The 11,803-nt window shown below is 42.2% G+C and overlaps 1 protein-coding gene across 1 annotated transcript in view; it reads right to left on the bottom strand.

Moving 5' to 3' along the window:
- Nucleotides 1-1,143: 1,143 nt before the first annotated feature.
- The window catches only part of necab1 (N-terminal EF-hand calcium binding protein 1), a 39,724-nt gene continuing 29,064 nt past the window's right edge, over nucleotides 1,144-11,803 (bottom strand). The window contains exons 9-13 of the mRNA XM_069681733.1: nucleotides 10,807-10,854; nucleotides 6,647-6,759; nucleotides 4,274-4,351; nucleotides 2,663-2,754; nucleotides 1,144-1,694 (exon numbers count right to left, since the gene is read on the bottom strand). Coding sequence (XP_069537834.1) covers nucleotides 1,666-1,694; nucleotides 2,663-2,754; nucleotides 4,274-4,351; nucleotides 6,647-6,759; nucleotides 10,807-10,854 — 360 coding nt within the window. The 3' untranslated portion in view covers nucleotides 1,144-1,665. The remainder of the gene's footprint in view (nucleotides 1,695-2,662; nucleotides 2,755-4,273; nucleotides 4,352-6,646; nucleotides 6,760-10,806; nucleotides 10,855-11,803) is intronic.

Genomic DNA, 11,803 nt, shown 5'->3' with positions numbered 1-11,803 from the left:
GAAAAATGACCCTCTACTTTACTCACACAATAGATGAGGGTGAACCTCCCTCACATCAGTCATCGTTATTATCACACCACAACACTGAGCTACGACTCCCTCTATGAAGAATGAAGATGAACCCATGGAGGGTGAAGGACAGTCACACAACACTGTTTATTATATCAGCCTCAGACTGGAGAGACAAACCTCTTCACTGCTATACAATCTGACAACTGAGGGGAGCTGTCGCTGTCCTTGCGAGATAAGAAAACTTTCTCTTTATAGTAAAAGTGGCTTTAATGACAAGCAGCTATATCTCCAGAATATATTCATTATAAGTAACAAAGATGTTCTTATACCTATACCAGTGTCCATATTCAGGTATTTCCACCAATTATGTACACATTTTTTAATCTCACTGGTATCAGAGGGGTTACTCTGTATGGATCGATGCTTGATCTAGGTATTAGAATCTGTATCGGTAAGGAAAATGGCATCAGAACATCTCTAATTATTACCCTAAAATGACGAAGTTACAGGTTGTAAATATGTGAAGGTATCACTTCTCTTATGATCTAATGTTAGCTTAAGTTGCACATTAATAAACCCAGTTTTAAATGCAGTCTGCTCTTGAATGTAATTTTAAAGCACCTCACTTCAGTTCATTATTTTGCAATAAACACAGTTCACCACATTTCAAAATGAAATACCTGTTTCCCGTTCATAAATGTGATCCAAATGCATTTTTACTGTTACTTCATTTTAATTAAATAATAATAATACAGTTATTAGGATGTTTTTTTTTAATTTAATTGACAAGAATCAGAACTTTAAATTTTCTTAAAGACAAAGTAGTACTGCCTTTTGTCCACACGGTGGTGCTATTGTCAAACATTTTAAACATGGCTAGGTGGGAGTGAACACTTCAGTCAGCTGTTTCAAGAGATGAGTGCACAGAGAGGAGCAGACCAACAATGTGCATTAAAATAATATATTAAAGTTAAATAATTCTCCTGAATCTGCAAACAACAAGAACTTTTAGAAATTAAATAAACATATTTGAATCCCCACCATTATCTAAAGGTCTGTCTGTCAAACATCATGAGGAGATCTGTTATCTTTGAGACGTCCCTGAAGAGAGAGAAGCAGACGCAAATGGTGTACACAACAATATAACGTCTTTATTAATGACTCAATCTGACACATTAAATACAGAAACATCAGAATAACGGCTTAATGAGCTCCCCAGAGCTGCTACAAGTGGTACAATTATATCTGTCCTCCTCTCTCTCTCTCTCTCTCTCTCTCACACGCACACACACACAGCTCATACACATACACACACACAGCTGCCTTCAGCTCAGCTCTCATGCTCTACCCTGGGCTGCAGATGATGTCAAACGCAGCGATGATGTCACATCATCAGGTGACGAGGTCATTGCTTTAAAGACGTCAGAGCGTCGTCTAAGAGTGTAAACAAAACACACGCACACACGCGTGGGGCTATTTCAGCTACCACCAAACTATGAAGGAACATGGAGGTCACAAAATCAATACTAATCACCATGACTTCACGAGTTGTGTTGACTTGGTGTGTGTGAGTCTGTGTGTGTGTGAGAGACTTCCTGATGTGTTGACAGTGGCTCTCTGCGCCCATCAGTGACGATCTGTGAAGGGTGCTCGTCAGTTGTTGTTGAGGACCCACCATGAGGCTGCGGAGGAGAAAAAAAGATTAATTGACCCCCCGAAATGACCCCAATAAATTAAAGACTGTTAGCACACTCTCCTCTGTGCGAGTGTTGTGTGTTTGTGTGTCCATGTAAGACGATTTATTCAGTGCTGCCCTTTGCTCTAGCTGTGGATGGTTAATCAGAGCGGGTTATGATGCTAATGAGATACAATTAAGATTCAATTATTATAATAACAGGAAAAATTACACAAAGACAATTATTAGAATAAAAGTGCTGAAAAAATGTTTTTAAAAATTGGCTGACTATGAATGAAAATATGTAAAAGTCTAACATATTTAATTAACATGTTTAATTGTATTATGCAAAAATGTACTTTTACATAATTTGCTTTGTTTTTAAAATGTATTTATTTTTTGGCTTTTTGCCTTTATTTGATAGGAGAGCTGAAGAGAGACAGGAAATGTGGGGAGCAGAGAGTAGGGGGATGACATGCACCACAATGATCAGGAGTCGAGCCTGCCATCAGCGCATCGAGGACTGCAGCCTCTGTATTTGAGACGCGCGATTTAACCGCTGATATAAACCGACGCCCCATTCATGGTTAGCTTTAAAGCTACATACCATATGTATCCAGGTTTACAAAAAACAAAACAATAAAAGTCTCAAAAATAAATAGATTATAGAAAATTAATTTCTTCGGGCTCTCTAAATCATACATTCTTCATCTGCATACTCCAGTATGTATTTATCAGGGGCTTAAACCACATTTAAAAGGTGACAAAGATCTTCCAATTTGACTCCCTGACTAGAATGTAAAATAAAGCTCTGACGGTTTGAGGGTCGTTTGTGTTCCCAGCATGCCTCTGTGATTGATGATGTGACCTAGTGAAGGGTGACGGAGGCTAAAGAACTTTATCTAAATCTTATGAGGTATGTTAAGTTTGAAAGTGATGTAAATATAGGATCAGAAAGCAGCTGTAATAACTTACCAGGAACCAGCATGGTGGTCAAACTCTCAGGTGTTTCCAGGAAGTCCACGTTCCCCCTCTGGAAGGTCTTGCTGTAGTTGGTCTGCAGGTGACTGTGCAGGAGAAGAGTTTATTTATTATAAGGGTGCTTTAAAATCATTTATAGGGGTGACATCACTCTGCTATGATATTTACTGTTAACTGTTAAAGTTCAAAAGTGGGACGTCTGTGAGCTTGTTAGAGCAGGCGACTCGAGCTGCACTGATTTCACACTTGATATGCGTCATTCTCCACAACACCTGACAGACACTTCCTCCTAATGTGGGGAAAAAAAACACGTCCTTCTGCTCTGTCATCGCCTTCGCTGCCCTGCTCCAGTGCTGCGCTCATACTTTCAAAACATTTTGAAGCAATTGCATCGAATAAGCAAACTATTTTCTCGATCCTTTAAATGTAATTTTAATTTCTCCGTTGTAATGACCTCTGACACTTTCAGGTCATTCTCTACATCATTCCTGGAATAAGGAGCAGAATAATTAAATGCTAATGCTGGGGACAAAAAGCTGTTGAACATTGTGAGAGCACAGGCTGTTCTGATTTTTAAACAAGTATGCACACAGACAAGACATTTTTTAGTCTAGTAAAAAAATAAATCTGAAAAATATGTCCAATTTTGTTCTCATTTAAAGTAATAATCTGGAAGATTTTCTTGAAGGCAAACAGTCTAAAAAGGAAAAGCGACCGTCAGGAAGGAAAATCAGGAGTTACAACCGGAGCCAGGACGTCACAAATGCGACACTGTCTGGATATCTGGGAAGTGTGCTCCCGCAAGTACAGTTTATCACCATAGGTGGCGCCAAAGAGAATGAAACTGAAATCTTCGAGATCACCACTTTAAATAAGATGATGTAGACTTATATTGTCCCAGTGGGAAATCGGCCTTGGACTTCACAGAGCCTAGGTGGTGATGAGGGCTTTGTTGGACAGGGGGACAAAGGTAGGAGCTGGTGTTCAGGGTGGAGAACATGAGAGGGGCCTGAGATGATTTTTTTGTGCCTGTCTGATTATGGTGTGCTGAAAAATATCCCGGAGCTGGGATGTTGAAGGACTCCCGTGATTTTCATGGCTGTCTGTATGAGCCTGATAATTCGGGCTATTGATTGGGCAGTCAAATTCCCAAACCACGCAGAGAGACCATATCGCAGGACGCTCTCCACAACTGCATGATAGAAGAGAAGCTGCACTTCCCGGGTCACACCAAAGGTTCGGAGTCTTCTCAGGAAGTGCGGCCTAAACCTGCAGCCTGCACTCTGGAACATACAGCCTCCACCTGGACCCTTTTCCATCTGGTTGTTGCTGTGTGAAGCACTTGGCTGCATGTTTGTATAAAAGGTCAATCAATCCATCCATCCATTATTTGCATTTTGGTCTCTTCGAAACAAACAGTCTCTCACTTTTATGTCCCTATTTAGTTTGATTAAAGCTTCCCAGAGTGCACTGCAGTAAACACAGAGTGAAGCAGACGTCCTCACGCTGAGTTCAAGCTGAGCACAAAACAATCATTTGGGGGGTTTTATGTGAACAGGCCACGCTGCATTAGTCATGATGAACGCTGTGCAGACCAACACTTACTTCTTCCACACGTTGTTGTGCTCCCAGAATTCATAGAGAATGAAGCGTGATTCATTTGCCAGCCGCTGGACTGCGATGCTGCAAAACAAGAGAGAGCACAAGTCATGCAATCGCTAATTAGTGTGCGACATCATGTCCCCCAGCACCGCCTCCCCGTTTCCCACTGTGAGAGGAAGCAGGAAGAGTGAATCTGTCAAAATATATTTTCTCTAGCCTCCCCCTCAAATTATCACTTTATGGTGTCTTCTCGGAAGTTTTACTTTCATTTTATATCTGAGTATTATGAGATATGTTACAAGGCATGTAAATGTCACAGTGTCCTGCAGGCTGCTGGCTTTTGTCTCAAACCAAAGAGACAGTTCATTTGCACTTTTTGTGCCACAAAGCGTCCGGCGTAACAACCCTGATGTTTGACAGAAACATGACATTATTTCCACATCTACTGACCCCGATGTGTTGCGGTGTGCTGCCCTCTGAAGCAGAGCAAGTCCTCAGTTGTGACATAAACCTCTGCTTTAAAGTCAGCAGGGGGATGATTCAGATATGAGCAGAGGGGGGAAATGCTGTAATCCTACACCATGCTGCAGATACAATTATATATGACTATCATGTGTTTCTGTAAGTAAGATGTCGCTAATGTCTTTTAGTCATTAAAGCTTATAGACATCATGGTAGTAAAGAGACGCTCCTTGTATCCATAATGCCAATAAAAAAACACAGGAAAAGAATGCTAAAGAGCGATGATTCCTACAAACATCTGATTAATGATCACTACTATTTGAATATCACGATACATACAAAAATGTGAATTAAAAAAAAAAATTACAAAAAGTTTTTATGAAGTTTGGATGAATTCACTGCTGAACCTGGAATCAGTATGTATTAAAATAATCATAACGCCGGGGACACGCCGGATGCGGAAGGGCCGCGAATAGCCGCGAAGCGCCGAGAAGCGGAGCCAGTTTCCTTTCGGAGAGAGAGAGCAAGAGAGAGAGCATTACGAAAAAACAGCTCCAAATGTGAGTACGACAGCTGAGGAGCAGAGGCGCTTGTCGACCGGTGCGGAGAAATGCGCGTCTGGTGTGAACGGAAGTGCTCCGGCCCGTGCGCAATTTTCGTTGTGCGGCGCTTCGCAGCGCTTACTCGTCCGTTGTGTCCCCGGCATGACTCAGTCTCTCAAGGATTGGATAGGACTGCCGGGGTCGGCCCTACACATGGGTCTGTATGTGACTGACTGACTGACTGACTGAGTGACAGTACTTTCACAGCTGTAGAGAGAGAGAGTCGCGACATCGCGATGGTGGCTCATGGAGCATATTGGACCTCCACTGACTCTCTGTCTACATGGCTTTGGATACTTTGTTCGGGGAGTAGGCGGAGTTGCTCCTCCGCTGCTCGTCTGCTGTCCTTGCCTACGTCCACAGCGCGCACCTGCTTTCAAACACATTGTCATCGGCCTCATAAGGACAGTCCTTGTAACGCATTGCCCACAAAAGCGCATATTGACCTGATGCGGTCAGACACATACTAAGTTTTGACCTCGTCTTGTTGTGTGTAATACATGACACATCCACTGTGAGCTACCACCGCTCCAATAAAGCCATCACTTCCAGTAAACATCTGTGTCATGATGCCGATTAAATGTGGAAAAATTGAATGAAACTACAGAAAATTATCGTGGAATAGTAATTTTGCGCTGCGCTATCCACACGCCCAAAGAAGAATAGACACATTATTACATTTAATCTGTTCCACGTGTTTCGGGTGCTACGCTTCTTTAAAAGCAATAATAAGAGAAGGTGATTACGATCTCACTGAACAAACACTCTCTGAGGTCAACACTGACTCTGGTTGGTGGAAAGTTAAAGGCACCAGTGAGCGGCTAACAGTTTTCAACATGGATAAATAATCAGAAGTAGAAGTGAGTATTGGATTTGTTAATATGGATACACACTGTAGTTTGATGCCTGATCAGGTAGCTCATTAAAGGAAGTTTGATCGTACCGGAGACTTGTTAAGTAGCATGCAGCGTTCTGGAGGTATTAAAGGCACAGTAAACTATACTTTCTGATACAACGTTGCCAACTTATGAAGATCAATATTTGGTGATGTACATGTTGATGCCTGTGGGGGGAAATAGGTTGATTGATAGATTAGCCAAATTTGCAAGGTCGCAAAAAAGTTACGGGGATTAAATTTGCGTGAATTTGCTGAATCGCATCTTCCTAGAGGGACTGACAACTCAAAGACTTTTGGAGCTTTCAGGAGCAAGAGTGAGCACTAACTTTTGCACACACATGAAAAACTAGGCAGACTACAAATATTAAACATTAAATCTCTGATGGAAAGACAGAAAAGAGAACAAGAACTGACTGTAGACATCCAGTCTGGGCGCAGGAACACTCCATGTACTGTCTGAGGGCCAAACGAAACTCCTCCAGCTCCTCCTCCAGCACACAGAGCTGCCTCTGGACGATCAGGATGTGCTGTGAAGACAAAACACACACACACAAAGATGCAGACATGCTAAAGTCAGAAGGTCAGGGTTTGCTTCTGGGGGACGTTCAAAAAATCTTCTGGCAGGGTTTCACTTCGGCTCAGTGTGCGATCAGAAAACTGGTGACTGCTGCAGAGCTATAGTGTGAACGCTGCGAGCTTTAAGAGACAGATTTCTAACAATCATATTTGAATGCCCTGGCATCAGTTTTGTTACAACCTTTGTTCCCCAGAATGATCAGAAAACGACCAAGAAGAAGAACATTTAAACACATTCTCCCCTGTTTTCTTACACTGTGGTACCTGAGGGAATCACTGGAGTTAAGACATGAGGTGCTGAGGCTCCGACAACCAGTCAGGATACAGCTGTATAATCTGATTTCTTGTATGTGTTTACATGCTTTGCTAATAAAGCTGTTTCTGATAGAGCACAACGTGACAGTAGACAATCAAGTGGCCACCTCCGGTGTTGATAAATGAAGCCAATGCAAAAAACTGCAGTTCCTCGAGCGGCCACTTGAGGCTCCAGAAAACAAGAAATAACATTACAGCAGAAACATGTTTAAAGCCTGGTACAAAAAATGGTTTTGTGTTAAACACACAGGCGCCGAACTTAGCTTCACCTGTTTGTGTTGTTGGAGTCTTTTGGAGATTTTTTCATTCATAGGTTGGACGAATAATCTAATCTAATTTGGCTGTGCAAAAAGTCTGAGCTCCAGCTTTTCGGTGAGTTAAATGCGAGTATTATAGTATGTAGTATAAGTAGCAGGTATACTGCGCTCACCATACCTGGCTTGTTAGCCTGCTCAGTGTTTATCAAACATTTATTTAAGTGAATAGGAGTCAAAAGTTGTTTGCTTTTCCCAGGAGAGATGATAGATCAACGTCACAATTAATCGCATGCATCAATGATTTTTTTGCGACAATCACTGCATGCCACCTATGTGTTAACCTGTGTTTTATAGGGCAGATATTTGCACACACAAGTCAAAGACAAAAGTAGACAATAAAGTATTTTCTTTTCTTTTGTATTCTATGATTGGTAAACTTACTCAGTCTGCATGACCCTATCTACATGGTTATATCTTACTTCCACACTTTAATTGTACTCTCTTCTTCACCTTCACCTTCTTCAGCTCTTAAATGTGATCACTTTGCTTCCCTTAAGTGTTTTGACGCGTTACTTTTTCTATAATTAATTGGTTAAATTGGTTGCTGCGGGCATGGAGGCATGAAACACACTAAAGCATCTGTATGTTGTGTGTGCAGGTGTGAACGGCAGGAAAGAGAAACAGGATGTGATCACGACAAAAGAAAGCCTGCAAATAATCTCCAGCGGCTGCTGAGGAATAGTCGACAGGCAGAGAGGCCGATGGGAACAGGAAGTGAGCGGTCGGCCTTGTTGTTCCAAGGTATGCTGTGTGTGTGTTAATGATGTGTGCGTGTGTGACTGATAAAACGCCTCAGGACGTTCTCTCAGCGGCTAATTTGTGAGAAACACACACACACACACACACACGGTCACAGCCTCGCACATCAGTCATGTGTTGTGGGTCATTACTGGTTTTCTCTTGGCTGCACATTCATTCCCAGTGACACACACCAATTATGTATTGATTAATTCACACATGAGCTGAGACGTCAACATTGCGCGGGTTACGTGACATGACAGCGCCATGTAATATTCATATGCATGGTTTAATTTGTGCAGCTGTGCTATGATACTTCTGGTGCACAAATTGTGTTACCGAACATTAATGCACGAGGAAGTCAGGGTTTCATTGCTGCTTTTGCTTTTCTTTCTTGATGTTTGAACGGCTTGAACGGAAGCTTGTGATTTGTGATGGACATTTTCCCATTTTCTTAACGAGACTAATCAGGATATTGGCAGATTAATAAATATTATTAATCATTCTTAGACACAGCTCTAGAAATATATATTTTGTTGTTATAAAATCTGCAGTTTTTCTGCTTTTGTGAAAGATGATGCAGCTGCTGAAACATTAGTTGGTAGTGTGCATTATTCATGTGTTAAACTGTTTAAAGTCTGAATCAGAATACGAATGGAGCGACGCCTGCGAGCTAGTTCAGGCCGGCAACTTGAGCTGTATTGATTTCACACTTGACATGCGTCATTCTCCACAATCAACTGACAAACACTTCCTTCCAATCTGGTGGTCTATTTACCGGTAAGTTGCAAGATTTCCGCTCCCTCCCTCTGCTCTTTCATTAGGGACTTCAAGCAGCGACGGTTATAGGGAGGGCTACGGCAAGTTCCACTTCCTGTCGTTGTAGCCCAACTGTCTACTACAGGAGACTGACTGGTTTGCCGTAGTCAGAACCACGTCAGAGTGTAAGCAGGTAATTATATAACACTCTGGACCTGTTCATGTTATAAACGGAAACTCCTCATTTGTTATTAAGTTGTCATCTAAATCTAGGGCAGTTTTTAGAGACTCCGAGCGGTTTTCGCAAGAAGCAGAAGTTGTTACAAAGCGTTGCTTAGTGACATTAGATTTCTGCCGCTACGGCAACCCGTTGGAATGTTGAGGGACGCTGTGGCCGTCCCTCAGCCGGCGCGGCTTAAAGTCCCTGTTGCCCCCGCTGCCCTGCACCAGAACTGCCAGAGCTCACACTTTCAGCCCCAGCATCCACCTGCAGGCTCCGGCTAGATCACTCACACATTTCTGCATGTAAAATAAATCTGCGAGGAGTGATGAGGTCGGAGCGTAGATGTTCTGCTTCGCAATACACGTTTCAAACTATTACAAACGTGAGCTGTCTGACTAAAATATTGTAAGTATATATTTTATAAAATTAGTGATACATTAGAAACGAGAGAGGATCTTCACACGATACACAGAGGCCTCTTTCAGTTATGGTTTCATTTTTATGGTTGTTGTCAGACATGAATCTGTTGTGCCCAAACAAGCTGAAACTGTGGAGTTTACACTGTGTTTATGTTTTAATTCAAAGCTCATTATAGTACTGTGCACTGTGCATAGTTTAAATAGCCTGAAGCAGAATGAGGCACAGTAGCCACTTCGGCCTGTCGCCCTTCATGAGGCGGAGCTGTTTGATGTCTGGATAAAATGATGACCTAATCGTTGTTTTTCAGGTAGATTTGTGAGAAATCATGTAAAAAAAACAACAACGTACTTTCACATTTAAGACAGTAATCTAAAATTCAGTTGTTAAAAAACTATATCTGTCCATTTTATAACATAGCACTGAATTGACGAGTTAATTAAAATGTCTAATTAGTGAAAACGTTTCCAAAATAAACCTGACGATAACTGGAATTGGATTCCTGATTTTGCAATCAAACTTTGCAGCCAATATTCTTCGTCCTCTTTGTGTGTCTGGAGGAGAAATCCTCCTGCGAGTGTCGTCGCCGCAATCATCAGTGAGTCAGTCGTCTGCTGGAGAGAGGTTGTCAGCCATGAAATGAGTGATATGAAGCCTGGGTGGGCGTAAATAACGGTCTCCTTTTGCTTTGGCATGTGGACGCTGAGGTTAAACAGAAGATAATGACGTGCAAATACACACCCGCAAACTGTGTGTGTGTGTGTGTGTGTGCAGGTTAAAACACACTCACACCATACTCAACACATCAACGCATAGGAAGCTATTACAAATAAATGTCCTGGTGTTAAACTAGTTACACTCTAAATATATTTTTAGACATTAACTGGCAATTAAGCATTGGAGGGTAATAAAGGCAATACCCATTACTCATATACTCATACTATATACTGTGTCCGTACCTCACACATCCCTCCATGTCCGCTCCCTTTATTGCCTGTGGCTCTAAACAAACAGAATATTGGATTTTTAAAGAAAAATTACAGATGAAGACGGACAGCGAAGAGGCACCGGGGAATACAACTCTGTTAAGTTTAAAACCCTGCTGTTGCTATGACAACTGCTGCGCAGGTATTATCAAAGTGGCCTCCCTTTCGGTTTTACTCCATGTGAGAGACACAGAGTGACACAGAGCGGACACTGCGGCTGAAGAGGAGCCGATGGAAACTCACCGATTTGCTCTCCAGGACCTCCTCCTCAACCGGCTCCAGACGAATCTCCTGCAACACGAGGGTGTAAATATAAACATGTCGAGAAGAAGTGACATGTTCTGCTAATTCAACAGCACATACTTGAGACTTTGCAACCCATCTGAACCCTCTTTATCTTAAAGTAACAATCTCTATCACTATATAAACTATCTATCAACGAATGAGGTAACATAATGGTGATTGAGCCTACGGCCCGTTGATGAAAGCCTTTGCATTTGCAGTATATAGTATATTTATGGACTGGATGTCTGAGGCGACATTCACCAAAAAAACCACAAGCGGCGCCCAGTTAGTGACGCGTTTTCCATCACCCAGCAGTGGTTGGTCTGCCAGAGAGGGTAGGCGGAGCTAAGCGGCTGCTTTTCCGGTCTCTGCAAGTGTTGCGAGTAAACAGTAATCTACTATGGCTGAACAAACAAAGAAAAGATCGATGACTACAGATACAACTTCAAAAATAAGTTAAAATCCAAAGGCAGACGAAAGGCAAACGAAAGTGAGGAAAATCAAGAGTTAGAACCATGACAAAGGGAGTCTGGTTAAATTGGGAAGTGGGAGGAGCTCAAGGGCACAAAAAAGAAATCTTTAAGTTTAAAAAAAGCACGAAAAGGGGTCAAATCAGCCCCTTATTGAAAAGAAAAGATGAGAAGCTAGTAAAACAAACGCAACATTTTGTGTGGTATGTTTTTGTACATTTCTCTGGGGCGGCTGCGGCTCAGTGGTGGAGTCAGTTGTCTTTCAATCGGAAGGTCAGAGGTTCAATCCCCAGCTCCTCAGGCTACATGTCGTAGTGTCCTTGGGCAAGACACTGAACCCCAAATTGCTCCCGGTGGCATAGCCAACGGGTGTGAATGTGATAACTGATTGACAGTTGGGCACTTTACGTAGCAGCCTCTGCCATCAGTGTATGAATGTCTGCATGAAGGGGTGAATGTGATATAGTGTAAAAGCAGCTTTGAGT

Source organism: Semicossyphus pulcher, unplaced genomic scaffold, assembly GCF_022749685.1.
Source record: "Semicossyphus pulcher isolate SPU_LCO1_2020_fin unplaced genomic scaffold, fSemPul1.0.p SCAF_5, whole genome shotgun sequence".
Taxonomy (NCBI): domain Eukaryota; kingdom Metazoa; phylum Chordata; class Actinopteri; order Labriformes; family Labridae; genus Semicossyphus; species Semicossyphus pulcher.
The sequence above is the reverse complement of the archived record's forward strand: the minus strand, read 5'-3'. Positions and strand labels throughout refer to the sequence as shown.